This window comes from Saccopteryx leptura, chromosome 12, assembly GCF_036850995.1.
Source record: "Saccopteryx leptura isolate mSacLep1 chromosome 12, mSacLep1_pri_phased_curated, whole genome shotgun sequence".
Lineage (NCBI taxonomy): Eukaryota > Metazoa > Chordata > Mammalia > Chiroptera > Emballonuridae > Saccopteryx > Saccopteryx leptura.
The window spans coordinates 19,116,092-19,142,936 of record NC_089514.1 but is presented as its reverse complement, the minus strand read 5'-3'; the positions used below and the strand labels follow the sequence as shown (position 1 = coordinate 19,142,936).

The following is a 26,845-nucleotide window of genomic DNA, read 5'->3' as shown; positions in this document are numbered from 1 at the left end:
CCTTTTCTCAAAACAAGTCTGTCTCCAAGTCAGTGACACATTCTTGGTACTCTTCACGGCTCCCTTCACCTATCAAAACATCCCCCAGTTTTAACTATCGTGATTATTTGACCTATGGTGCAAAAAGCCTGGTAATAATTTAAAGTGTTATTCTTCCCAGTTGCCGCTTTTATTTTTTTTTTTTTTTTTTTTTTTTACAGTGGCTTTGTACCCGGAGTGGCCAACTGTCCCAGTTTGCCTGGGACTTTCCTGGTTTCAGCAACGAAATTTCCAAGACTCCAGAAACCCCTCCGTCCGGGCAAAGTGGGAGAGGCTGCTCACCCTAATTGCACTGACAGAACTCTTAAGAAATGCTAATTGGGGACGACGTCTTAGGCTTCTTAGCTTTCTGCCTGTGCCCGCACATCCCTGCCCTGGAAGATCTGCTCGGCCCCCTCCGAGGCCAGCGTGGGCTCTTTCTTCCCACACACCACACTCTACAGGACAAGTTTCCCAGACTTGCTCTGTGTGTTTTCTGGCTGATCTAAGCCTTCCTAAACCTTATTTTGGTTTTCTCAATAACAGATGATGATTGCAGGCATCTCAGTGTACACAAAAATATAAACAACTTAATAAAAGGGTCCGGAATTATATCACAGTCCCCACCCATGACACCCAGTCCGTTCTGGGACTGTCACCATAGTTTCCCACCTGTCGAAAGAGCATTTTTTTTATCTGCAGGAAAGATCCCATAGTGACAACATCAACAAAAAGGGAAATTATCAACAAGTACGCATTACCTACTATGCCAATAGTTGCCATTGGTTCTGATAAGCAAAGTTGAATGACAGATCTCGCCTGAGGTGAAAAGGGCAGTGCAGTGAAGGAAGGAGTTTCATCTGTCTAGGCCTGCCATCTCTCCACAATTCTGCTCATTTTGCGAGCTTGAAACACCTATCAACTCTTCAGGCATCTATGATTTGCCCGTGAGAGAGAAGGAAGTAAAACTTAAGAAGACTCATTGAGGAATTTTTCAAAAGGCATTTGAACACAGCCACCATTGATTTTGGTAAGTAAAAACAAAATAAAACAATGATCAAAACATTTTTGTTATGGGCTGAATTATGCCCATACATATCCCATTTGTATGTATTAATCCTAACCCCACCCCCACCCCCAGGAGCTAGGAATGTGACTGAATTTGGAGATAGCATCTTTCAAGAGGCCTTAAACCAGTGACGGGCGTCTCTAAAAGAGGTTGGAACACAGACTCACGCATGAAGTAAAACCATCTTTGTCTTCTCTCCATGGGGAGAAGATAAAGATCTACAAGCTGGAGAGCGGCTTGGGACAGATCCTTCCCTCCGGCCCTCAGGAGAAACCAACCGCAACAAAACTTTGATCTTGCACTTACAAGAAAATAAATTTCTGCTGTTGAAGCCACCCAACCTGTGGGGCTTTGTTATGCCCGCCCTAACAAATTAATCATACTTTCCTGGTAGATAAATGCAGAATATACTAAGTGGTTAATATAGGGCTCTCATTCAGGATGATTGATTTAGAACCTTGCTCAGGGCAGAACCCAGAACAGGTGGCTTAATCTCTTGCGGTTGGTTTGCAGCTCTCACGTTGGAACTTGGCCTCTTCTCCCTAAGCACACAGTAATCCTCTCAGAAGTCAAGACGGAAAAAAACAATACAAAGGTTCTCTAAGAGTGTGAAAGGAGGACTTCAGACTTTTTTTCCCCTAAACTATCAGTGAAAAACCTCTTGAAATAGCTTTAGGAATGTAACATCAAGGGCTCTCTCGTCAGCTTCTCATGAACACCTTTCATCGCTCATCTTTTATTTTGCCATAACCCACATTTTGCGCAACCCTGAAAAATGTAACAAGGTGTTATTTCCTCCTAAAGAGCGTTTCTCCAACACAGAGTAAACTGGGAATGTAACTGAACACGTGGTTAACAGAAACTGTGTTTTTAAAAAGAAAATGCATATGGGTTCTTAAAAATAGAACTGGTGAATTGTAGTATATGTGAATTATATCTTCATAAAGCTATTTTATATATAAAGCAAACACAGACTCTATCTATGCCGGTATGTCCCTTTCATTTTGCCCTATTTTTCACTGTCTTAGAATCAACTAATTCACTTAGCTCATACTGTTCCCCTTTGCTCATGGCCAGTATTTAGAAGTTATTACTGATTCAAAAGGGGAGCTAAAGGTCTCCAACGAAACGTCAGATGGCTGAAGAGACAGAAAGATCATTGACCTTGGGCTGGCTTTTGTCATTTCATTCAGAGAACGTTCAAAGGAATTTTCCACGCTGACTTTCACGGGCACATCACGCCACACGATCCCGACCAGTTTCCTTAATCCGGCGTCCCGGAGCCGCCTCCTCTATCCTGCCCTCCCAGATTCTTCCCGGCAGCAGGTGAGGCACATTGATCAGGTTATGGGTCCTGCCCAAGAGTGAGCAAGTAAGGAGATTGGCCCCTGGGCTTTCTGGGACAGGGGTTTAAAATGGCTCTGTCACGTCATCCGCAATTTATCAATGGCCTGCAGAGGGTAGATATGGCTGGTGAAGTTCCATTTATACTTAGCATTTGATTTAGCCCAGACATTTGTAAAAGCAGGCCCATTGCCCAGTCTCATAAGGACTCATGACTAGCTTCTTGAAGTATACTTGAAGGATAAAGGTTTTTGGATACAGAAAATAGTGCTAAGGTTAATCTCATTCACATATCTTTCTTTCTTTCTTTCTTTCTTTTTAAGTGAGAGGAGGGGAGATAGACTGAGATCCACCCGGCAACCTCTATGGGGGGCTGATGTTCTCGAATCAACCGAGCTATCCTCAGTGCGGGGGCAGATGCTCTGACCAACTGAGCCACTGGCTATGGGAGAGTGAGGGAGAGATGGAGAGAGAGGGAAGGAGAGATGGAGAGAGTGGGAAGGGAGAGATGGAGAGAGAGGGAAGGAGAGATGGAGAGAGAGGGAGGGAGAGAGAGAGATGAAGAGAGGGAGGGAGAGATGGCGAGAGAGAGAGGGAGGGAGAGATGAAGAGAAGGAGGGAGAGATGGAGAGGGGGAGGGAGAGATGGGAGAGGGAGGGAGAGAAGGAGAGAGAGTGGAAGGGAGGGAAGGGAAGAGAAGCAGATGGTTGCTTCTTGTGTACCCTGACCGGAATCGAACCCAGGACAACTGCATGCCAGGCTGAGGCTCTATTCACTGAGCAACCAACCAGGGCCTGACTCACATTTTTAGTGGAAAATTGCTGTTGGTGTGCCGGACATCCTTCTCTTCTTATTTCCAGGAACAGAGCCTGACTTCACCTAAAAATTAGTGTTTCTCAAACTGGGTGGTCTGACTGGGGTGGCAAGGAAAGAGCGTGTGACCCAGGTCTGACCAATCAAGGGACCACTGATTTATAGTCCTCAGTGATTGGCTGAGGGATGAGCACAGAACCTAAATTGGTCCAATCGGAGAGACTCTTTCTGTGGCGTCATCAGGAAGTATTCTCCTTCCCTACATATCAATCAGGGCTCATTCGGAAAAGCTGGACCACCAGCAGTGATGTCCAATAAGGCTTTATTACAGACACATTTGTGAGAGCTGGTCGGGCTTACCTGGCTTTTCCTTTTGTTTCTGGTGCGGAGCCGGAAGGCATAGGTCAGGCTGAGTGAAAGAAAAGGTGGACATTGACTGGGGGAGAGCAGGGACAACTAGAGCCGGTATTTGTCACCAGTACCCATGTCGGTCCCTCCCTGACTCCAAGCCTGCGGCCTGCTGCTGTGGAGAACGCGCAGAAACGGGCCTCTCCCTGCAGCCTCCCGCCCACACCGGCCCGGTTTGGAGAAGGGGCCGCTGGAGGACGGAGGGAAACTGGAGCCGCAGGCCAGGAGGTGCCCACCCCACCCTACTCACCCAAGCTGACTCCCGGGCTGCATGGGATCTGGCCTGCATCCACCTCCCTGATCACAATGGCTACTGCTCCGCTGGGACCATCCAGGTCGTCGCAGGTTTCTCTTGAGGTCAACCCTTACCAGAAGTACTTAGTGAAGCGAATGCTGGGAAACAGAGTTGAGCTTAGCCAGGTTGACCCATTACAAAGCCAGGACAGCCTGAAACCGGCCGAGGGGAATGAACGTGAGGCGGGAGCTGCTGCAGCCTCCTGGCCCCGGGAGCTGCGGGCTGCCTGCGGAGCCCAAGGATGCAGCTTCCACAGTCGGAGGCAGAGAAGGGGGAAAAACACAAGCAAGCAATTTGACCACACCTTCCAGTCCTGAATCCTGGAATGCCAGAAACTACCCGTAGAGTTATCAGCTGTAAGAGACAAGACGTTCTGTGTGCCGAAGCCAGTTTGAAATACCCTTTCTGTCTGACCTGTGCTGGCGGATGGATAAAGTGATGCTGAGGTCGCGGGTTCAAAATCCCTGCCTTGCTGGTCAGGCACATAGGAGAAGCAGCTACTACCAGTTGATGCTTCCTGCTCACTCCCATCCCACCACATTTTTCTTTTTCTCTTCCCTCTCTAAGAATCAATAAATAAAATCTTTTTTAAAAATAGGTTTTCTAATGCCAGCTCTCGAAGACCGTTTGTTAAATGATGGTCTCAACAGAAGGTTGCTGAGTTTGCTCAATTTGAAGTTCCTTAGTTAGTTTCAAAGAGCAATCTTAAATCGCATGAAATCAAACCTGGAGAAAACCAAGCAGCCTTTAATTTATATTTTACTATTGATAAATATTTTACTATTGATTAAAGAATAAAATATAAATTCTGTTTTTAAGAAGACCAGCATAAAGGAAGATGATGTTTCCATTGTGCCTGAATTCTTTCGTTAGACCATAATCAAATTCTTTCTCATCTTCCCCCTCACTTCTCTTACTGTTCACCATGTGAGGCGACTAGCTGAGTGAGCACTGAGTACACATTTCCTGGGAGTAAAGTTTCATAGAATGGATTTTTCTGTTATGCCAAGGAGTGTAGCTAACTGTATCACCATTAAACCTAACACGTGCAAGATCAACATTACACTGAATTTGCCAATCCCAAATATTCTTACAAAATGGAAGTTGGTAGAATCAGTTTAAATAAAACCAGCAACTTCTTCATAACTAAGTATTGCTTTTCAACTACTAATACATTTACATGACTACATTAAATGTCTCAGTACATTCCAAGGTTACAAGTGTGGACTTAAATTTTAGGAACATTTAAAATCTGCTTCCGGGCACAAAAGGGCAGTTTCAAATATCTCTAAAGAAAAAGAAAGAAGTCATAGATCCTCCTAGTCATCTAAAGAAGAATAACTAAAGAGAGAACTACAGTAGAAAATGAGACAAAATTCATCAAAGTCAAAGTGAGGTTGTTTGGATCATCAATCCTCCTCAATTACCATCCCTTTAAATGTAGAACTACTTCTTACAAAGAGAATACTTGGTTATCTTTTTTTTTTTTTTTTTTTTTTTAATTTTTCTGAAGCTGGAAACAGGGAGAGACAGTCAGACAGACTCCCGCATGCGCCCCACCGGGATCCACCCGGCACGCCCACCAGGGGCTACGCTCTGCCCACCAGGGGGCGATGCTCTGCCCATCCTGGGGGTCGCCATGTTGGGACCAGAGCCACTCTAGCGCCTGAGGCAGAGGCCACAGAGCCATCCCCAGCGCCCGGGCCATCTTTGCTCCAATGGAGCCTTGGCTACGGGAGGGGAAGAGAGAGACAGAGAGGAAGGCGCGGTGGAGGGGTGGAGAAGCAAATGGGCGCTTCTCCTATGTGCCCTGGCCGGGAATCGAACCCGGGTCCTCCGCACGCTAGGCCGACGCTCTACCGCTGAGCCAACCGGCCAGGGCCTTGGCTATCTTTTTAGCAAGTACCTGTAATCACTTTGTAATTCTACAATGAAAGTAAGGCATATAGATAAACTGATCACTTGAGTTATAAACATGTTTTTCAATGGGGAAAAATTAATTCAACCAGAAGTTTAATACATGACAAGTAAAACCAAGTTTTCTCTAAAGATATTTTACAGAAACAAGAGCCTCATTTTATATCTTTGCAAAATTATCTCAACACATTAAATAAATATCTCAAAACCTTCATCTATTTTTATTCAAATAGTTTTACATTTCCAACGAGGCAGGTCTTAATTACTTTTATAATCAAAATTACTATTTTTTCAGGTTGTTAGTAACTCATTTTTTAAAAATTTCACTTTATATAATAAAGTCATTACATAATGTATTTTTTTAAATTAAATACTTTCTCGAATGGAATGACAAAAATTATTTCATCTAAAAGTTTTTCTGGTTTAACAAAGATTCTATTTTTATAGAAATAAAGGAAATTAATGCAGTGGTTCTCAAATTGGGGTCCCTGGACCAGAGGCATATGCATCACCTGAATGCAAATTCTCGGACCACTCTAGACCTGCTGAATCAGAAATTCTGGGAGTGGGGCCCAGCAGTCTGAGCTCCAACAAGCTCGCCATGTAATTATTCTGAAGGAGTCTTTGGATTAACTCAACTAATATAACGGCAACATATCATCTTTGGAATTTCACTCACTAAGCTATGTAGCAGCACATGGGAAGATACTTCAGCTAGAAGAGCAGGTTAGAATTTCCATGAATAATAAGAAAAAAGATCTATTTTAATTAGAAAAGCCTCCAGCAACATAAATTTTCATTCTTCTCCTTTTCTCCTTTGAATTGCTTCAACTACTCCTTAGGCATTACAAATTTGCAGAAAATACATTTTACATTAGGATGGTATGAAAATTAAGTTTTGAAATTTCCAATTATAGTATTGTACTATTTTGAGTGTCTTTTCTCCATCGTGTTTTCATATCATATATGCAACGCTGTTTACTTGCAGTGACATTTCTTAGACCAACACCATCCAATAATGTGGCACATTCTGCTTTCAGAAAATTAGTCATCCCCAAGTTCAAAATTTCATATGGTATTTTCATAATTACAGGATATAGCATGTGCTGTATCCATTATTGATATGAACAGTTCACGGCTCCCTATTGCATGCACCTCCTTATTGGCCTTCACAGTGAGGCTTTCACAGTGGGAAGTAGAAGATTGTGGCTTACACAGAAAAAATGTTACATTGCAAGCTGCGCACTGAACTAAAATCTCATCCTGATGCACCATTAGAGGAAAACCCTGAGGAAATGAAAGAACTGTCTATGCTTTTTCACTTCCAAAATGCTTAAAGAAGTTTCAGATTAATTGTTTTTGATGCTTTTAATGATGTCAAAGATGGGATTTAAGTGCCTTATTAATTCCCTTGATTTGCTGCCAAAATATTAAAGGCAATTCATGAATACTGAGTTAATCTTTTCTGATTATGAAAATCCATTATGGAAAGAAAACTACAAAATTCAGAAAGCTGTAAATGATTTATCAAGTATTAGAATATATGTATAAGAATGACTGTTTGGACATGGGTTTAAAATTCATCTGCAAGGATTTATTACAAGATTATAAAATATCTTTGTGTGTACTAATGTTTAAACCATTGCTTCATCCTTAAATTACAAAGATTATGTTTTTCATTTTTTTAAAACTCTTCTTAAACTTTCCAGTCACAATCACAACACATGATGCAGTGTAAACCTGTACTGATATATTTAATCTTGCTTGCCTAATCAGCTAACAAAATCTCTGTCTTCTCAGATCTTGGAGCCTGGAGAAACCCAGTGATTAATTCCTTTCTATCCCTTCCCGAAATTCTCTAGTTTGCTGACATGTTAATAAGATTCCAAGAATGTTCTAAAGAAAGCAAAGTTAACACTAAAATGATCGTGTCCTGAACTTAAGTGTCATTCCCCACCCCCCTTTCCCAGAATTTACGTTCAACTAAAATAAATTCCGTCCTTGAATGTGTGTATATAACTCCTTGTGAAGGCTGTGTCATCTTAACATCAGATATAAATATTAAAAGCCGTAAAGATTGTTCTTAAACCCTAATTCGAGTTACCTTTGCCAGCATACCAAATACTCCAGGGTGGGTGTATTAAAAGCTCTAAAAAGATTCTGCTTTTACTTTTCAGCCAAATGGACATGTTTTATTCAGGATCCCTGAACGAAATCCTTATTTAGCTTGGCCCCGTTGCCTTTGAAGGTGTGCCTCCCCTTCCTTCTCTCCTCCACCCTCCCAGGCGCTCCACCCCGTTCCCTGGGGTGCCTGAGCGTCCCTCGGCCCGAGGGCGTCGGTGCATCGGGGAGCTGTCTTCCACCACCCCCAGACTAGGGGCAACGCCTGACCCCCCTTCAGGCTCATCGTTTATTCCACAGGGAAAACCTACTTGATCCCCTGACTCGCACCACGGCCCCACATCTCTACCCTGTGGCCTGCCAGCCTCTCCGCTGCGGCTGTTATTACAGGTGCCATTTTATGTTTAACTATATAATTTTTTATTATTGCCTGTATCCATCACTTAGCAATACAGAAGTCAGAAATCATGCTGGTTTCATTTTCCCATTATTAACCTCAAGCATCTGCGTGCCTGCCACAGAGCAGGCACATTCCTCCCATCTATCGATCGAAAGACAATAAATGAATGACTGTCCCAAACCTATAAATACTGGCAGGCTGCCAGAGGACTGAACACATGAGCAAGCACAGACCATCTCTTTGTGGACTCTCTGCCAGCAGGTAGCCTTTATACTGGCCCGAACGCTCTGGTACACACACACACACACACACACACACACACACACACGCACACGCACACGCACCTGCTTGCACGAGCACGCTCACACGCAGATAGCAGTGTTTCGGTGGTGAAGACTACAGCATTCAACAGTAATAAATCAAGTTGTTCTTTTAAAAATAGCCTTTGTTATTAAAAATCCATGAGAGTTAATGAACTATTCTATAATACGATTCTGAAGAAAAGTCTGGGATTAGCTAGGCCCCAAGATGCCAGAGGACGGTGGTGAAAACCCCAGTCTGCTTGACCTGTGGTGGCCCAGTGGATCAGGAGTTGACCTGGAATGCTGAGGTCGCTGGTTCAAAACCCTGGGCTTGCCCAGTCAAGGCATATATGAGAGTTGATGCTTCCTGCTCCTCTCCCTTTCTCTATCTATCTCTCTTCTCTAAAATGAATAAATAAATAATAAAAAAAAAAGAAATGAAAACGCCAGTCCATGTTTGCAGACAACAGATTTTCAAAATTCACATATTCCATTTGGCAGTCTTTCAAGGAATGGTGGACAAGAGCAGTGAGCATCAATTAAAATGATATAGCTACAATTTGTTTAGAAATTTTAATATGTATTTTCATATCTTTTCTATTCTATGCACTCTGGATTTAAATATATATATATATAAATAGAACCGGGTTTTGCAGAAAGAAAACTTACTTCACACTAGCTATTATGACCCTGAACGTCATCTCCATTTCTTAGTTTCTTCACATGGAATAATGCTGGCAAACTCTACAGAGAAAGGGGAGGTCAGGTGTAGGGTGCCTGTAGCCCCTGCCAGAGACCAAAGTTTGTGCTTCTTTCTGCCTCTCTCCCCATTTGCCCCCTGGTAAGACTCCATAGCTCACATGACAGCTTCTAGTGTGTCTGGGTATCTTTGTGATATAATTATGCTAACAGTCATTTGTTTTAACCCAAAGAAATTAAAAGTGACTTTCAAAGGGAGAGGGGATATTTTTCTCCTTAACAACAAAGCAGCCTCGTGTTTCCATATGAAGCATATACAAAAGTACATGTCTGAGTATAAAATCCATTCTTGGATTTTGTGTTTTGCTGTGTTCTCCTACAAAAAAAGATTTTTTCAAACATGAAGAAAAGAAGTAATATTTTCCTGAGCATTTTTCTTTTATACAATACATAGGTTTCCCTCTACCATTCCCCCTCCTCCACAAAAGCATCCCCTTCATCCTATACTTCCTCAGATGTGGAGAACGCAGTGGCTCTCAAAACCTCTAAAGAATTGACTAGTAGTAAAGCTCCGGTGAGGTCTCGCCATTGTTTGGTCACAGGCTTTTTCATTCTGTCCAGTGCTGACTGGAGGTCTTGTAACACATCTCGGTAGCTGCTTCCGTAGTGAGCACCCCAAGTATAGAGAAAATCATATGCAGGTTTCCACATCATCTATAAAGAAAAAAAAATTAGACTGGGTAGTATAGCAGTCAACCTGAGTAAAATAGACACTTAAAAAGGTTTAGAGGCCTCTTATTTTTTTAAAAAAACTTTATTCATTTTAGAGAGGAGAGAGAGAGAGAGAGTAAGAGAGAGTGAGAGAGAGAAGGGGGAGGAGCAGAAAGCATCAATTCCCATATGTGCCTTGACCAGGCAAGCCCAGGGTTTTGAACCAGCGACCTCAGCATTCCAGGTCGAAGCTTTATCCACTGAGCCACCACACGTCAGGCTAGAGGCCTCTTAAAACTTAAAAGAAAAGACTAATAATATATGGACTTATTTAATATCATAGAAAACATTTTAATAATGATCAGTTCCCTGTTATATTCCTGTGTTTCTAAACCAAAAGACTTTAAAAATGACTGTAAACATGGCCTTATTTTCCTCTTAATCCACCACCTATACTTTGCCTCTTGCCTTGATGTCTATATATAATTCTTTGCACAATTTTTTTGATGACGACACATGTTATTGAGATAAATGGTTCACACTCTGAGAGATTTTTAAGGTTAAAGTAGTAACTTTTATTGCTTTATGTATCTCTGTTGAGCTTTGTGTCATCACATATCACAGGAAAGAAATGTACAGAATGTTTAACACTTCAAGTCATTTTATTCAAGGAATGTATTAACAAGAAAAAACGAAGCTTCACGATCAAGTCAAAGCAAAAATATAGCTCTAATTTCAAAAGTAACTTAGTGACACATTTCATGACCAAAAGAAAGATCAATATTCCACACTTCATTATGCTTTCTCTAAGAGTCCATCCATACCAATGACGTCATTGTTTCCATGGAAATAAATGTACGTCAAAGAGCATTTTCCCATACACGAGTGTATGTAATGGTAACCAGGGCAACCAGGCTGAGACAGAATAGAGACAAAGGCTGACCAAATAAGACAAATTGTATAACACATACACACACACACACAGCTTGAAATAAAATTTTCCTAGGAAAAGAACAAAATGAACCACACAGTTATAATTGGAATATTTGGAATGTAAACTTTATTACTTGCTACTTATTTGGGCTCACTAAACTAATTTATTTGCAATTTTATCATTTGCAAAATTCAAGAACCGACAGAATGAGCTAAACATTATGCAGAGTTCCCTTCTTAAAATAAGTCCTCTATTAACAGTAATAGCAGATGATTTAATTTTTCGCCCTCCTTTGATATCCCGTATATGCTACAATTTAAGTTAAAAGAATGAAAGACCTAAATAAGGAATATCATTATGTTTTAATTCCATCTACAAAAAAGGTTAGGCATCCCTCCAAAGGTAACTTGATGTTATTTCTCCAAACTGGCATTCCTTGGGTGCCATGAACACCCATATCTTGACCTCTACTGACAGTTTCATTTTGCAAGGTAGAGAAGGGAAGACAATTATCAAAACTGTACCATATCAAGGGGTCATGATGCAGCAACAGAAATCATCCCAAATTTTTTTATGTAAGTTTTACCTTCGCCAACCTACCACTCTGATTGAATGTGAATGAGGTGTTCTCTCTCCTATTTTTCTGTTTTTCTGAGTACTCACTGAAATCAAACCTTCTAAAAGCGCAGGTCACCACTAACAGCTCAGCAGTGGAAGATGAGTTGAGGCATATTAACAGAGCCTTTTTGCCAGACTCAGTGTTGCCTGTTACTGCTCAGATGCCAAAAAGCACTAAAAAGGTAGATTATTCTGTAGTTGGTAACCCTCTGTAAAAGCTTTGAGACCTGTATTTTATGTGGCATCCACCTAATTTCTTTACTGAACTTATTAGGGTGATATTGGTTAATAAAACTATCCAGGTTTCAGGTATGAAATACCGTAATACAGCATCTGTATATAGCATGTGTGTTCACCACCCTGAGTCATCTCCTTTCTTCACGATTTAACCCCCTCTATTCCCTTTCCCCTCCCCCCTCCCTTGCCCTCCTGCAGTCCTCACACTGTTGTCTGTGTCTACAAGTTTTTGTTTCTTTGCTTAATCGCTTCATCTTTTTCATCCAGCCCTCCAAACCCCCTCCCCTCTGCCAGCTGTCAGTCTGTTCTCTGTATCTATGCATCTGTTTTATTTGTTTGTTAGTTTATTTTGTTTATTAGATTCCACATACGAGTGAAATCATACGGTACTTGTCTTTCTCTGACTGGCTTATTTAATTTACTTTTCCCCCATGTTCACCTTACTGGTACATTTTTTTAAATCTGTCATGCATTGTTTAAAATAATGGTATTTGCAGGTAAAAGCATCTAAGACTTTAAACTAAGTCCCTTAGTGACTGAGTCTGATAAAAAGATGTATTTAAGGGTATTTTATGATAAACAGCAACGAGAGCATTTCAGGACCAAGGTGAAGGCGTAGTATGACAGAAAACAGACGTCTCTTAAGAATCACAAACAGGCAATTTTTGGTTTGTTCGCTACTCTACCGAGACAAAGCACCTTCATAGTCAGAGGCAGCCAAAACAGCCCCACTGACGTCTTAGGTAGAAAAGCTCTGTGTTGTGAATCCTGCTGCAGCACGTGGGTTGCTATGTATAGAGAAGTCTGAGGCATCCTTAACCATGAGGCAGCTCCTCAGTGCTGCAGGAGCAGGAAATACCCCAAGGTGATGCAGGAGTTGGAAACTTCAGATTCATATGTCCAGTGATACATCTGCCCACTCACTGATGCGAGGGCATGATGGGAATTTGGACTCATAACAGAACAGTGTGGCCAGCTCTTACCATTCGGAGAAATTTAGACAGATCATTGAATCCTGGACTCTAATGAAGACTTCTGAAAGTGTAAGAAGACTTGCCAGGAGTCCCCTCAATTACTCTGAAATGAAAGGAGGGATATTGCTCTAAACCCACCGGAGATTGCCTGGAGTCTAAACCATGAGCTGCCTAGAAACGGATACAATAGCAACAGGCTGACAACCCTAGGACAACAGTGAACTTGGTGATCTGTACTAAAAGACGAGCTTATTTTGCATCCCATTTTTCCCCTCTTCGCAGCAAACTAAAACTAAATATTCCTTCCGTGTAAAATTTGACATATATATATATATATATATATATATATAAAATGTCATTTGTGGCTTTCAACACAGATGACAGAATAACACTATTGTAGTATAAATACAATGGAAATATTAAAAATACATTGTTGTTCATTAAATAATTATTTCACTCATTACACAAAGAATTATTGAGTACCTACCACTATAAGAAATTGTTTCATAAAGGGATAAAATTATTACTATCGTATGACTTTTGCTTTTAGAACTTTATAACATAGAAGGGAGACAGGTTACTGCACAATGGCCCAATGCAGGGCTTGGTAATTAATCACAGCTGAGAAAGAAGCAAAAGTTACTTGCATATTTTAATTCAGTTTGAGATAAAAATGGTAGCTCCATGAACTGAAGAGCACTATGGTGAAAGAGGAAGAAGGCTGGGTTTTGGTGTCACAGGACCTAAACCTGGCTTCCTATCTGCATCTCATTGCCTCCTGAATGGGTCAATATGAATAAATTAATCAAATTATCTGAATTTTGAATGATCTGAACTTGAACTAACTTCCAAGTCTGTGACCAAGGCACCTCATGGATTGTCTGGCATAATAAGAAAGGGGTATTCTGGGGGAGAGGGCGAGATAAAAAGTCTAGTTTAGGCCTACCAAGCGTGAGATAGAGGAAGGGTTATCTGGTAAGAAATGAAAATAGGGAGATGACCTCCAGAGAGCAGTCAAGGGTTTTGCATCTGATGATAAAGTAATACTGAAAAGCATGAGACTAGAGGAAGATGCCAAGGGAGATAATAAAGGGATGAAAATTTAACCATCAGTTAAGTCTACAGTTAGGGGCTGCCGTAAGAAATGAAAGCACTAAGAAAAAAAATGGAGAGAAACTGGAGTCAGAGACAGGGTGCTCTATGTTACAAAAGCCAAGGTCTAAAGCAGGGGTCTCAAACTCAGCTCAGCATGTGGGCCGCAGAGCAAGATCACAGCCATTCGGCGGGCCGCACTAGGTCTACAAAAGGCAACTGTTACGCAACACTTTTCTCACTGCAGTTGAAAACGAAAAAAAATCAGTACAACAAGCACAATCGTACATGCAGTTTACTCAGTGTCACAAAACGACCAGAAACTGTAGTTTGCATCACAACTGCTGTTAACTAAGCTAATATCTAGCTAGGATGCTAGAGAAATAAAAAATACAAGTAGACCCCTAGGCTTACTTAATTTTATCCAAAATATTTTGAACTTCGTGGATTAGTCTGCGGGCCGCACAAAATTGTTCGGTGGGCCGCATGCGGCCCGGGGGCCGCGAGTTTGAGACCCCTGGTCTAAAGCATTCCAAAAAAGATGGAGCCAGCTCACACCAACTCCCCAGAGGGCTGATTGTTCATATAGCCTTTCAATTCCATGTTTAGTGATAGTACATTGGGAGATTGAAATCATCCATGTTGGGAGTATTTACACCATGGAAAGTGGCAAAAGCTACAACTGAAGAACTGGTTATTAAACATCTACCAACAAACCACTCACTGAGGACTTCCCTTTCCAGTTACCTCCTCTGCTACCTCTAACATCAAGTAATATGGAAACATGAAGGAAAACTAAAAAAAAAAAAAACTTCCAGATTTTGGTAATTAGTAGGCCTTTGGAAACCTTGCAGAAGGCAGTTTAAAGAGAGTGGTGGAGGGCAGACTGCATCAATGAACAGGCATCAAGGAACTGAAAGTCACAGAACAGGTCACATTTGGAATCTGAAGGTTAAAGGAACATAGACAAAGCTAGAAAGAAAAGCAGTGGAAAATAGAAGTTCTTTTTAAAAGGAACAATAGGTAAAAAGTAATATTCTGCAATGGAGATTTGAAAATTTGTTTTGCTGCAAAACAACTTTCAACTTGAATCCTAATTTTGCTAGATGGAGAAGTTGGGATTCTTGAGAATTAAAGAGGTAGCATATATCAAACAATGAAGAAAAAGGGTTCAAGTCCTTTAGGTAGAAAACATAAATCACAGGTAAATGTTAAAATTATTATGGAGTCAAGGTATGTAATTAAGGGGCAAGTATGAAGGAAAATTGAAAAAGGAGCTGAGAACAATAGTAAATGTTGTAGTTATGTACCTTGACTGTGTTGTAGTTATGTTCTGAACTGTGTGGTGAACTAAATGAAATCATTTGCTCTGGAAATGTTTGAATGAATAACATGAGTAGAATAAACAATATCCTTTCCAGGATAATCTAAGTTAAGTCCTCCAAAAGCTAGGAATGAGCTGCACACTGCCAAGATCTCTTCCAGGTTTATGTTATCTTATATCTCTTCAGTGGTTTTAAAATAGTTCTTCTGCTTTTGCTCAATGTTATGATTTAAGAGGAACTATGCAGAAATTCTGCACTAATGCTCTGACAAATCAAAAGGAAAGCATGCTGCCGAGGGTTTGTTTTGGTTGAATTATTTTAACCACAGAATAAATTCTCTCGGCCTTCTCATCTCCATCACAAATATTGGACACTTAGGCGTCACTTTCAACCCTCTACCCTTAGGTTACTTTAATGGTAACTTCATGGTGTTACTGGTTCATCTCTGAAAGGAAGCATGAGGACGATCAAAATGCCGAGTTGTTAATTACTTGTCTATGTGCTTTGATCTCTTTCTAGAAAGGGCAGCAGCATCGGTAAGCATTCAATCTATCAGAGCTGAGCAGTTTTCCAAAGTCCCAGCATTTGTCTTTCTTCTGCTTATCTTCAGGTGCTAGAGGACAAAGACAAAGGTAAAGGAGCAATGAAAAGGTAATAAGTGAAATGACAAAAGAAATAAAATGGGGATAGAAATTTAGAAAGCAATGTTTTCCAAATTTAGAGTGCTTATTCTCAAAGCCAATACGATTGGAGCATAGAAGCTGTCTTTTTTTTAGCTTGTAAAATATGAATAGCATAAAGAATGCAATTGGTTTCAACTAGCTTTGGATAATTACATTTTTCCACATTAATGGATTAATAATCCACCTAGTTTCCTCATAAAACTATAGAAGCAGAGTTTCATTTTAAGTACAATTAGTTGCAGAACTATTAAGGCAATTTTGCTTTATTAATGATTATTACAAGCCCTGGCCGGTTGGCTCAGCGGTAGAGCGTCAGCCTAGCGTGCGGAGGACCCAGGTTCGATTCCCGGCCAGGGCACACAGGAGAAGCGCCCATTTGCTTCTCCACCCCTCCACCGCTCCTTCCTCTCTGTCTCTCTCTTCCCCTCCCGCAGCCGAGGCTCCACTGGAGCAAAAATGGCCCGGGCGCTGGGGATGGCTCTGTGGCCTCTGCCCCAGGCGCTAGAGTGGCTCTGGTCGCAACATGGCGGCGCCCAGGATGGGCAGAGCATCGCCCCCTGGTAGGCAGAGCATCGCCCCATGGTGGGCGTGCCGGGTGGATCCCGGTCGGGCGCATGCGGGAGTCTGTCTGACTGTCTCTCCCTGTTTCCAGCTTCAGAAAAATGCAAAAAAAAAAAAAAAAAAAAAAAAAAAAAAATGATTATTACATATATCTATCATTTACAATTTCCAAGTGGGCCTTTCATCACCTGTAACAGGTATGTAAATAAATGTTGTTGAAGAAGAAATCACCATTATCTTTACAAGAGAACATATTAGGTGTCCCTGTTTCCACATAAGGGAGATAATACTTGGTTAAAACTTGATGTTCTCTTGGAAATGACTCTAAGGCAGCCAAGCTTTGTTTGTTCTAGTAATAACCAACCATTTGGAATGTCAGGGGTTAGGAATGGGCCAGAAGAATATTGAAGACCCAATCCTCATTAGCATATCTGCTCAAAAACAGTCTAACATTAGGAGAAAAACTACTTGGTCAAACCATTCGCATTCAAACTATAAACCTAGCTTTGCTCCACCCTCGGTAGTGGTACTGCTCTGGATTTAGAGAACCACATCGTGGGTTTGACTCTAGACTCTTGATTTACTCACTACAAGATCTTGGGTAAGTCACAAAGCTTCTCTGCACCCTTATTTTCCCCTTCCATAAAATAGAGAGTGAAGGGGAAGTGTACCCAGTGTCGTGAAAGTATTGCCAAGTACACAAACTAAACAGGTATGAAGGATCCTGGCACACACTAGATGCTTGATTCATGCTACCAGGAGTTTGTCCTTGAAATAAAGTTAAATAACTAAACCAGGGTCAAACATCTAGGAAAAGACCTCATATCACCTAGCTATACATCCAGGTGTTTCACTAAGGTATTCCCATGGCTCCATCTCAATAGTAAGCGGTTTCAGTACGTGCTGATTTATGTCTTAGGCTTAGGTGGCCCTTGACTTCCTAAAATTCCTTGTTGTTTGTTATCCTTAATAATAAACCTCGAAAAGGAAATCTAAAGCAAATGTTTCAAAATCCATTTTAAAATATCTTTATGATATTTAACCTAATGTGATTATCATTTCTATTTAATTTTCAGAGTGGCAACGAGGCATAGAAAATAAAATTAAATCAAAGATGGTAAGAATACAACAACTAACCTCATTAATTTTTCTGTGATGTCTTTTTCTTTATCCAGCATTTCAAACAATGGAGTCTTTTTGGAATTAAAGGCTGTAGAAATTAGAGTAGTGCGAAAACTAGACAATGCTAATCTAAGTTTTATGTCACTATGCCAAATCTCTAGTGCAAACCACAAAGATTTCAGCAATTATTGCATACACTTTACCGTTGGTAGATATATTTCCATATCATGGTTTTTCCCTTTTTAAAGAAATTGCGAATGTATTTCCTACTGCAAAAGAACAGCAGGCTGTAGATATAAGTGCCAAGGCTAGAACAGAAGGAGGTCCAGGACAGAAGCAGACGATACTCCGGCCCTGAAAGCAGAATCCAGGAGTCGCCCCGTGAGCCAGAAAGCCGTATAAGCCTAAGGACATTCCTCTCACCTTTTGCAAGAGGTATTTTCCAAGGAAAATGAAATGTTGCTAAGGCAGCAAGAATAAGCTGATCAGCCAAGACTTTTTCTCATTTTTCCATGTATGACCATTCCACCCGTTTCTCAGAAGAGGAGTCTTGACATTACTGCTGACTTTCCCCTAACCTACATTCTTTCTATTGTTACTCTCAGCCATTTCACTAAAAATGACCATCCAGTACCTTATTCTCTCCCCAGATCATTCTACGTCACACAGCTGCCAACCTCGCCTCTACCTCCTGGTCAAAATAACAAGTAATATATATGCAGTCATTACAGTGTGCCAAGCATTGTCCCAAATATCTCTCATATATTATGTCTTTTAATCTTCCAGATGTCTGATGAATAAAAAAGTGTTATTTGCCTAAATCAAAAAAAAAAAAATTGATTCTGAGAATAGTCAAGTAAATTCCCCAAGGTCTTAAAACTAATAGATGGTAGAGCTGAAACTTGAATTCAGACAAGAAATCTTAGCCTCTATGCTCTGGCAAGGATTAGAGGCTCCTCCCTCCCTCAACCTCAAAAAATGTGTATCTTACATGTCCCAGTGATTCTTAAGACAATCTCTACCCTCTAGTGCAGTGGTCCCCAACCTTTTTTGCGCCACGGACCGGTTTAATGTCAGAAAATATTTTCACGGACCAGCCTTTAGGGTGGGACGGATAAACTTATCACGTGACCAAGATAAGCGTCAAGAGTGAGTCTTAGACGGATGTAACAGAGAGAATCTGGTCATTTTTTAAAGATAAAACATAATTCAGACTTAAATATAAATAAAATGGAAATAAATGTAAATTATTTATTCTTTCTCTGCAGACTGGTACCAAATGGCCCGCGGACTGGTACCGGTCTGCAGCCCGGGGGGTTGGGGACCGCTGCTCTAGTGCACATATTCTCTTTCGCGCTCTCTGGCATCCGAGAGCACTGAAATCCCCTCCTGGTCCTGTCCAATTATCCAAATGCTTCCCATCCTTCAGGACTGGGCTCTGTCTCCTGATGGTTGCTCCCAACTTTGATCTTGACCCATTTAGTTCATTCTGAAAAGACTTCTCATCGTAGGGCACAGTGGAAAGGACTGCGCATAAAATACCTGAATTTGAATCCTAATTCTGTCATTTAATAACCATGTTACTCTGAATAACTTCTATGAATTCATTCGCTCTTAGTTTGCATTCCTGTAAAAAGCAGATGATATAAAGACTTCCTTGTAAAGTTTGTTGAAATAAATGAGATATTGTATAAAGAAAATGATCACATGATTAGCTGACAGTTCACACACAATAAAGTGCACAACAATTATCAATCTATTGTTAGTTATTTTCACTTTTTTTTTTTTTTTTTTGTATTTTTCTGAAGCTGGAAATGGGAAGAGACAGTCAGACAGACTCCCGCATGCGCCAGACCGGGATCCACCCGGCACGCCCACCAGGGGCTACGCTCTGCCCACCAGGGGGCGATGCTCTGCCCCTCTGGGGCGTCGCTCTGCCGCGACCAGAGCCACTCTAGCGCCTGGGGCAGAGGCCAAAGAGCCATCCCCAGCGCCCGGGCCATCTTTGCTCCAATGGAGCCCTGGCTGCGGGAGGGGAAGAGAGAGAGAGAGAGGAAGGAGAGGGGGAGGGGTGGAGAAGCAAATGGGCGCTTCTCCTATGTGCCCTGGCCGGGAATCGAACCCGGGTCCCCCGCATGCCAGGCCGACGCTCTACCGCTGAGCCAACCGGCCAGGGCCTATCACTTTTCTTTAGCATCTAATCATATACTTCTTTAAAATAAAACAATTTAAATACTAACAGTTAAACCTAATTCCTAGACCTAGACCAAGTAAAATTTTTAGAGAGAAAAATATTAGATTTGTCATTCTGTTTGTAGATTTTTTTGGAGCTCCTAACACTCCAACACTGAGAACTGGAGTCCCAGAAAGTGTGTTAAGTATGGATGAACACTGAGAGCAAGTACACAGAGGAAAAAATACTAACCAAGGAGGAAGAATTCCATACAGAATTCTCATCTACGTATTAAACAATTAATAAAATTAGCTGTTGAAGATGACCTACTCACCCATGTTTTTGTCTAGACTTTGAATAAAGTGCTCTGAACACTACAGCAGGTGGTCAAAAATGAGGAAGGGCAGGTGTTGCTAGAAGATAAAACAGACTTAGAGCCTCACTGTTTTAAGTGTTGACTACAAAATGACATAAACATTCCTTGTCAGTTCTAACTCCCTATAGGTCAGTGGTTTCTGAGAATGAAAAAATATATTGCAATTAAAAATATTGACTTTGTTGGGCTTCTATAGGAAGGGTGGCCCGTTCTGGTAGGTCAGATAAGAAGCCAGCCTCAACAGGTTTACTGATTGGTGCCTGTGGTTGAGGTGAACATTGGTAAAAAGGCTTCTTACAGGGGAAAGTGAGCCAATAGTGTCCTTAGTGAATGAGTGTCCATACAGGATAAGATAGAAAAAGCCTATCTTTATCATTAGGCAGGCAGGTGACGGGCAAGGGTGGCCAGGAAAATTCTTGTCATCTACACACAATCCTCAAAGGGCCTATGACTATCTTAGCCTTGAAATCCCAGCATCACCCCTTGTAAAATCCAACTGTTTTTTTTTTTTAAATGGGCTATTTTAAAAAATATTTTATTGATTCCTATTTTGTTTAAACATCTAAATATCTTCAGTAAAACTTCAATTTTTACTAACTTTCACGCGGCAACCTTGGCAACAATTAAACATCTTGGTATAGAGCATGTGCTTTTTTTTCTAAAAAGATACTCTGCAAAACATAGTCATATTTCAAGTTTTATAGTTTTGTTTTTACGTAGGAATTGCAGTGTCATTAGAAAAATTGTGCAACGTTTCTTCAATTTAATTTAAGGAGATGGTTATTTTAAAAAGTGACGTTCTCAGGAGTCTCCAGAGAGAGGCTTTTTTTTTCTTCATCTTATAAAAGAATAAGAACTGGCCAAAATATTCAACAAAAATCTGACAGATATATACTATTAATAATCCCCAGTCCTTAACTAGTTTGACGCCTGATGAAGATGTTGCAGCAAATTTTCGTAGTATTGTAACTTGGAAAAAGGAGGAAAGAGTAAACTGAGATGCTTAAAGCCCCATCCTAACCACAGCCACCAGCTCTGCCTCTCACCTGGTGCACTGGGTTTGGGATGGGTGGGCAAAGCGCAAAGCACAGGGACCCAAAGTCAACCCGGTGCCGTGACTTTCTAGCTATGTATGTGCAAGCACGGTCAGTTAGCCTCCCTACATTTTCAGTAATATTACTGCCTGGCCCACAAGTTTTTGTTGAACGGACTGAGTTAATTTTGAAGCATTATTGGAACAATGGCCAGCACAGAGTAAGTGCCAGGTAAATGTTTGAGACAATACAAACAGAACAAAGGGAAAGAGAGGAGTTGAATAGAAAGGAAAGTGGACCAAAAAAGCCCAATTGCAGGCACTGGCAGTTAAAGAAGGAAGTTTCTGGAAGGTGAGCCTTCCGAGGTGGGAGATACATGAAGTCCAAGCAGCACGGGAACTGGGAGACCTCGTTACCTCCCCTGCCACTATCCAGTTCCCTTCCTCGGCACCCCCTACCCACAACTAACATCGCTATGTTTTGAAATCAACCATTTGAGCCCTGACCGGTTGGCTCAGTGGTAGAGTGTCAGCCTGGCGTGTGGAAGTCCTGGGTTCGATTCCCAGCCAGGGCACACAGGAGAAGTGCCCATATGCTTCTCCACCCTTCCCTATCTCCTTTCTCTCTGTCTCTCTCTTCCCCTCCCACAGCTAAGGCTCCACTGGAGCGAAGTTGGCTCCATGGCCTCCGCCTCAGGTGCTAGAATGTCTCAGGTTACAATGGAGCAACACCCCAGATGGGCAGAGCATTGTTCCCTGGTGTGCTTGCCGGGTGGATACAGGAGTCTGTCTGTCTGCCTCCCCATTTCTCACTTCAGAAAAAAATACCAAAAAAAATCAATCATTTGACTTGTAAATTGATCATATTCAGGAATCATCTCCTTCCCAAGAGAAAAAATTATACAGCTATATATTTTTTATTCAGAGGGATGGAAATTAGCCTACATTTACTATTCAGTTTAAGTTGCCTAACAGGTAAAGATTCCCACAGATTATCTGGGATGGCTTTAGGCCAATATAATGGATTATATTTAGGAATTTAATAATGTGGATCAGAATGATGACTCTTAGTATTAATCACAGTAAGGTAAACATCAGCCCTAGAAGACACCTAGGGACTTTCCTTTCTGCTTCTGAGTATTTGTTAGCTACTGCACAGACTTGGGCATTTGTGGTGTGGGCTGTGCAGAAAGTAAATAATGGAAAAGTAGGCTGTCTGGCCTCCATCAAGATTTGGGAAAGACAAACCATAAACAACCGTAATTAGAGAGAAATCAGATACTTAATAAGGCTGAGAGAATAACACTTTGATAAATAACTCTCACAAAACTTTTTAAAAACAGAGACTTATAAAGAAAAAAGTCCTGCTCTCATCTCAACTAGACAACTAAAAAAAATTTTAGAGACATTTTACATTCACAGAAAAACTGAGAGGAAGATATAGAGATCTCCCATCTACCCCCTTAGCTAACATGTTTCTGATTACCTTTAATTGCAGATGTGGCACGCTCAACCCTCATATGCATAGCCTCCTATGATCAACACCCTTCACCAGGATGATATATTTGTTGTAACTGTGGAGTCTACATGAACACAGCATAATCACCCAAAGTTACAGTTTACACTAGGGTTTACTCTACGTGGCGTACATTCCATGGGTTTGGACAAATACATAGTGACATTTATCCATCGTTACAGCGTCACTGCTCTAAAAACCCTCTGTGCTCTTCCTGTTTGTCCTTCCTTCTCAATCCCTCCCTGGCAACCACCGATCTTTGTGCTGTTCCCATAGGTCTGCCTTTTCCAGAATGTTATCATATATGTATACATTCGGAATCGCACAGGAAGTACATAGCCTTTTCAGCTTGGCTTATTTTGCTTCATAATATGTATTGCAGGTTCCTCAATGTCTTTTCATGGACTGATAACTTGTTTCTTCTTAGCACTGAATAACATTTATTGTCTGGATGCACCCAAGTCCATTTATCCATTCACCTACTGAAGGCATTTTGGTGGCTTCCAAATTTTGGTAATGATAAATAAAGTTGCTAGAAACATTCCTGTGCAGGGTCTTGTGGAGAACTAAGTTCTCAATTCTTTTGGGTAAATACCAGTAAGTCATTTGTAAGAAACAGTCAAAGTCCCTTCCAAAGTGACTGTACCATTCTGTATTCCCCTCAGCAGTGAATGAAGATTCCTCTTGCTCCACATCCTCAGTAGCATGTGGTGTTATCAGTGTTCTAGATTTGTCCGTGTGAATAGATGGGTGATGGTATCTCAGACAACTTTTTAATCAGTTAACTGAATCACCAAACCAGCAAGTCCCTCATAATATTGTTATTTTTTTTTTCTTTCTCATAAATTTTTCATCTTTTAGCTCATTCCGTAAAAAGCGATTTGTAGGTTGTAACGCACTTCCGAGGGAACATAGTTAAATGCAGTCTCTGAGGAGGAAATATGGCCTCAGCCTCTGGCTGCTCTTGGCTGTAAAGCCTTGTTTAAAGGAATCTTACTGGAGAGCGAGGCTCTAGGTACCCGGAAGCCAGCCTGCAGGTACTGGAGAGCGAGGCTCTAGGTACCCGGAAGCCAGCCTGCTGAGACTTCCGCTGCGTTTGCTGGGATTCGACTGACTTGACTTGATCTTGTCCCTGCATGGAAAGGTTTTGTCCTGCACATCCAGCTGTAATAGTTGCTTCAATGTAAGAAAATTTTCTCCTGCTGAATTAATTTCCAATTCTGTAACCAAAATTGAAGCAGAGAACATAGCTTCTGCCTTCTACAAAGTCATTATCCAGAAGAGAGAAAAATCTTTCCTTAACCGAAATATCTCAAAAATGTTTACACTCATATAAGAGAAAAGTAGAGGACATTTTATATATGCTCATCACTGGAATACTTTTATTTAAATCACAAAAATGGACATTTTTTATGGTAAATAGAGAAACTATATATCTAACTTATGTCCAACAGTATACATTTGTTTTAATATTAATACAAATTAAATTGTACTTAATTTAATATTTGCAAGGTAAATATTTAATATGTTCTATGTGCTGTCATTCTGTTTTTATCTGCATACAATAGTTCTTATTGTATGCAAAATTTTCAGAGACAATGAAGCCCTTAGAAATCTGTTTCTCATTACCATCCTGTTACTTAATGCTTATTGTCATCAAATATTATTTGCTACAAATGACTAAGTCTATGCCTAAGGCTAACAAATACTTATTATATAATTTTCCCTTACCCTGACTGGGTCCCGTCTCCACCCTTCAAAGTTATGTGTTCTCTGCATCATGTTCTTCTAGTCCTGCCTACCAACTCTTTTTTTTTTAAAGCATTTTATTTATTTATTTTATTCGTTTTAGAGAGGAGACAGAGACAGAGAGAGACAGAGAGAGAAATGGAGGAGGGTCAGGAAGCATCAACTCCCATATGTGCCTTGACCAGACAAGTGCAGGGTTTCAAACCGGCAACCTCAGCGTTCCAGGTCGATGTTTTATCCACTGCGCCACCACAGGCCAGGCCACCTACCAACTCTTTTTTTTTTTTTTTTTTGTATTTTTCTGAAGCTGGAAACGGGGAGAGACAGTCAGACAGACTCCCGCATGCGCCCTACCGGGATCCACCCGGCACGCCCACCAGGGGCGACGCTCTGCCCACCAGGGGCGATGCTCTGCCCCTCCCGGGCGTCGCTCTGCTGCGACCAGAGCCACTCTAGCGCCTGGGGCAGAGGCCAAGGAGCCATCCCCAGCGCCCGGGCCATCTTTGCTCCAATGGAGCCTTAGCTGCGGGAGGGGAAGAGAGAGGCAGAGAGGAAGGAGAGGGGGAGGGGTGGAGAAGCAGATGGGCGCTTCTCCTGTGTGCCCTGGCCGGGAATCGAACCCGGGACTTCTGCACGCCAGGCCGATGCTCTACCACTGAGCCAACTGGCCAGGGCCTCCTACCAACTCTTTAGCTATGCAATTTGGTTAATTCATTTTTTATCAAAGGCCATATTAATATGCAAGCCAACAGGAGAAACATCCATATATTCGAAAGGTTCTAGAGACATATTTTAAAGGCCACTAAAGAGTGATATGTGTACGTTTCTGATAACATCCATGATTATCGGGGCAGTGACTTCAGTTAGTGGATCTGCACTCCCCAGGAATCTATGTTAAATGGTTCAGGCTTGATTCCATTTGGTTTACTTGGTCTGCAATTTTTCGCTACTGAATGAGACAAACAAGAGAAGTATTACCTCGACAGCAACCCGTCCCGCTTTTCCTCGGTGAGGAACTTCGTAGGCCTCCATCTGGCGCTTCGTGAGCCGCGCCAGCTTGGGCGCGAGTTCCCGCCAGCCCTTCCCCAGCTTGACCGCCGAAGTCAGAATGGCGGACTCCTGCACGATGTGCGCCACGAGCCCCTGGCAGTCCATCTGCAGCAGCGCCTGCAGCAAGAATTCCACGTCATGACTAAAAGCAGCTAATTGGGGCTTTTTCCTAGAAATTCCATTTTTATTACATATTCTAGAAACTGGCATCCTCGTTTTCACTACGCCTGTATTTGAGTTTCCTAAAATTTACAGAGTTGATTTACTTTTAAGCAAATCCAACCAGCAAAGTACAGTGCACACAACTGGACCAAAATGAGGGAAGATTTAGGCCTACCTCAGTGACTAATTATAGGGTGTTGGGTAAACCACTTAACTAATATGTTTCTTATTATCTTTAATTACAAAAAGAAGGCGTTGAACTAGACGCTTCTCAAGACACCCTGAGGCTCTAGCAGTCTACCATTTATCAACCCAGGGATGTTAATTTGCTCTTCGGAAAATAATTCCTTTTCTTACCAGAGGACATTGTTAAAACATTATTCCGTTTTTGCTGGTAAACATCATTCTGTGCTGGTAAACATTATTCTATTTTTCATCAGAATGTGATTTAGAACTTCCCAGAATCATGCCATTGCATAAAAATGAGACACTCCTTCAACTTTGAACAAAGCTCTTGATAATCATGACTTTAAAAAAATTAACTCTCTGCCTTCACCCCCAGTATAATGAGCCTAATAGAAACCACACAGATTGAGAGAACACAGCCTTCTACAATGGAAAGGGGAAAGGCATTCTGCTCTTTCCTCCTCAATTAGGCGTCTGAGCTTTGTCCATCACCACATGTTTCAAACAAGTCCACGAGTTTTCTCTTTTGCCTGGAATATAGCTTTAAAATGTGAGATTAAATCTATCAATAGCTCTTCTCTATCCAAATAAGCAAATAATGTTTGGTAGCACTTCACCACGTAATGGCACTTAAGAGCTTTATCTGTCATTATGAAACAATAAGTAAAAACGAATGACCAAGTATGTATGGCAACTGTTCAAGTCCATTCCCATGGAACCGTCCGAAGGACTACCCATGGGCTTTGTACACAGGCTATATATTGATCCATAAACTTATAGTGAGGAGTTCTGACCTCAGGAAGAGGCAGTACTGAGCCAGCAGGCCCCTGAGGTTCTGTTAGTCAACGGTGGAGGGGGATTAGCAATGCCTATCCCAGTGCCTTGTTTTAAGGGGGAAAAAAATCTGCAGTTAGAATTACAAAACCCGAGTTTAAAGTTTAGCTTCACATATCACAA

The 26,845-nt window shown here is 41.4% G+C and overlaps 1 protein-coding gene across 8 annotated transcripts in view; it reads right to left on the bottom strand.

Annotated features, from left to right (window-relative positions):
* Positions 1-6,436: 6,436 nt before the first annotated feature.
* MACC1 (MET transcriptional regulator MACC1) overlaps positions 6,437-26,845 on the bottom strand; it is a 203,505-nt gene continuing 183,096 nt past the window's right edge. For 5 of the 8 annotated variants that reach the window (XM_066354193.1, XM_066354192.1, XM_066354195.1 and 2 more), the window contains exons 4-5: positions 25,469-25,657; positions 6,437-10,100 (exon numbers count right to left, since the gene is read on the bottom strand). In XM_066354193.1, the coding sequence (XP_066210290.1) occupies positions 9,888-10,100; positions 25,469-25,657 (402 nt within the window). In that variant the 3' untranslated portion in view covers positions 6,437-9,887. Of the gene's footprint in view, positions 10,101-12,849; positions 12,964-15,803; positions 15,891-25,468; positions 25,658-26,845 lie in introns of those variants that run through there. The other 3 variants (XM_066354191.1, XM_066354198.1, XM_066354197.1) reach the window with 3 other exon arrangements.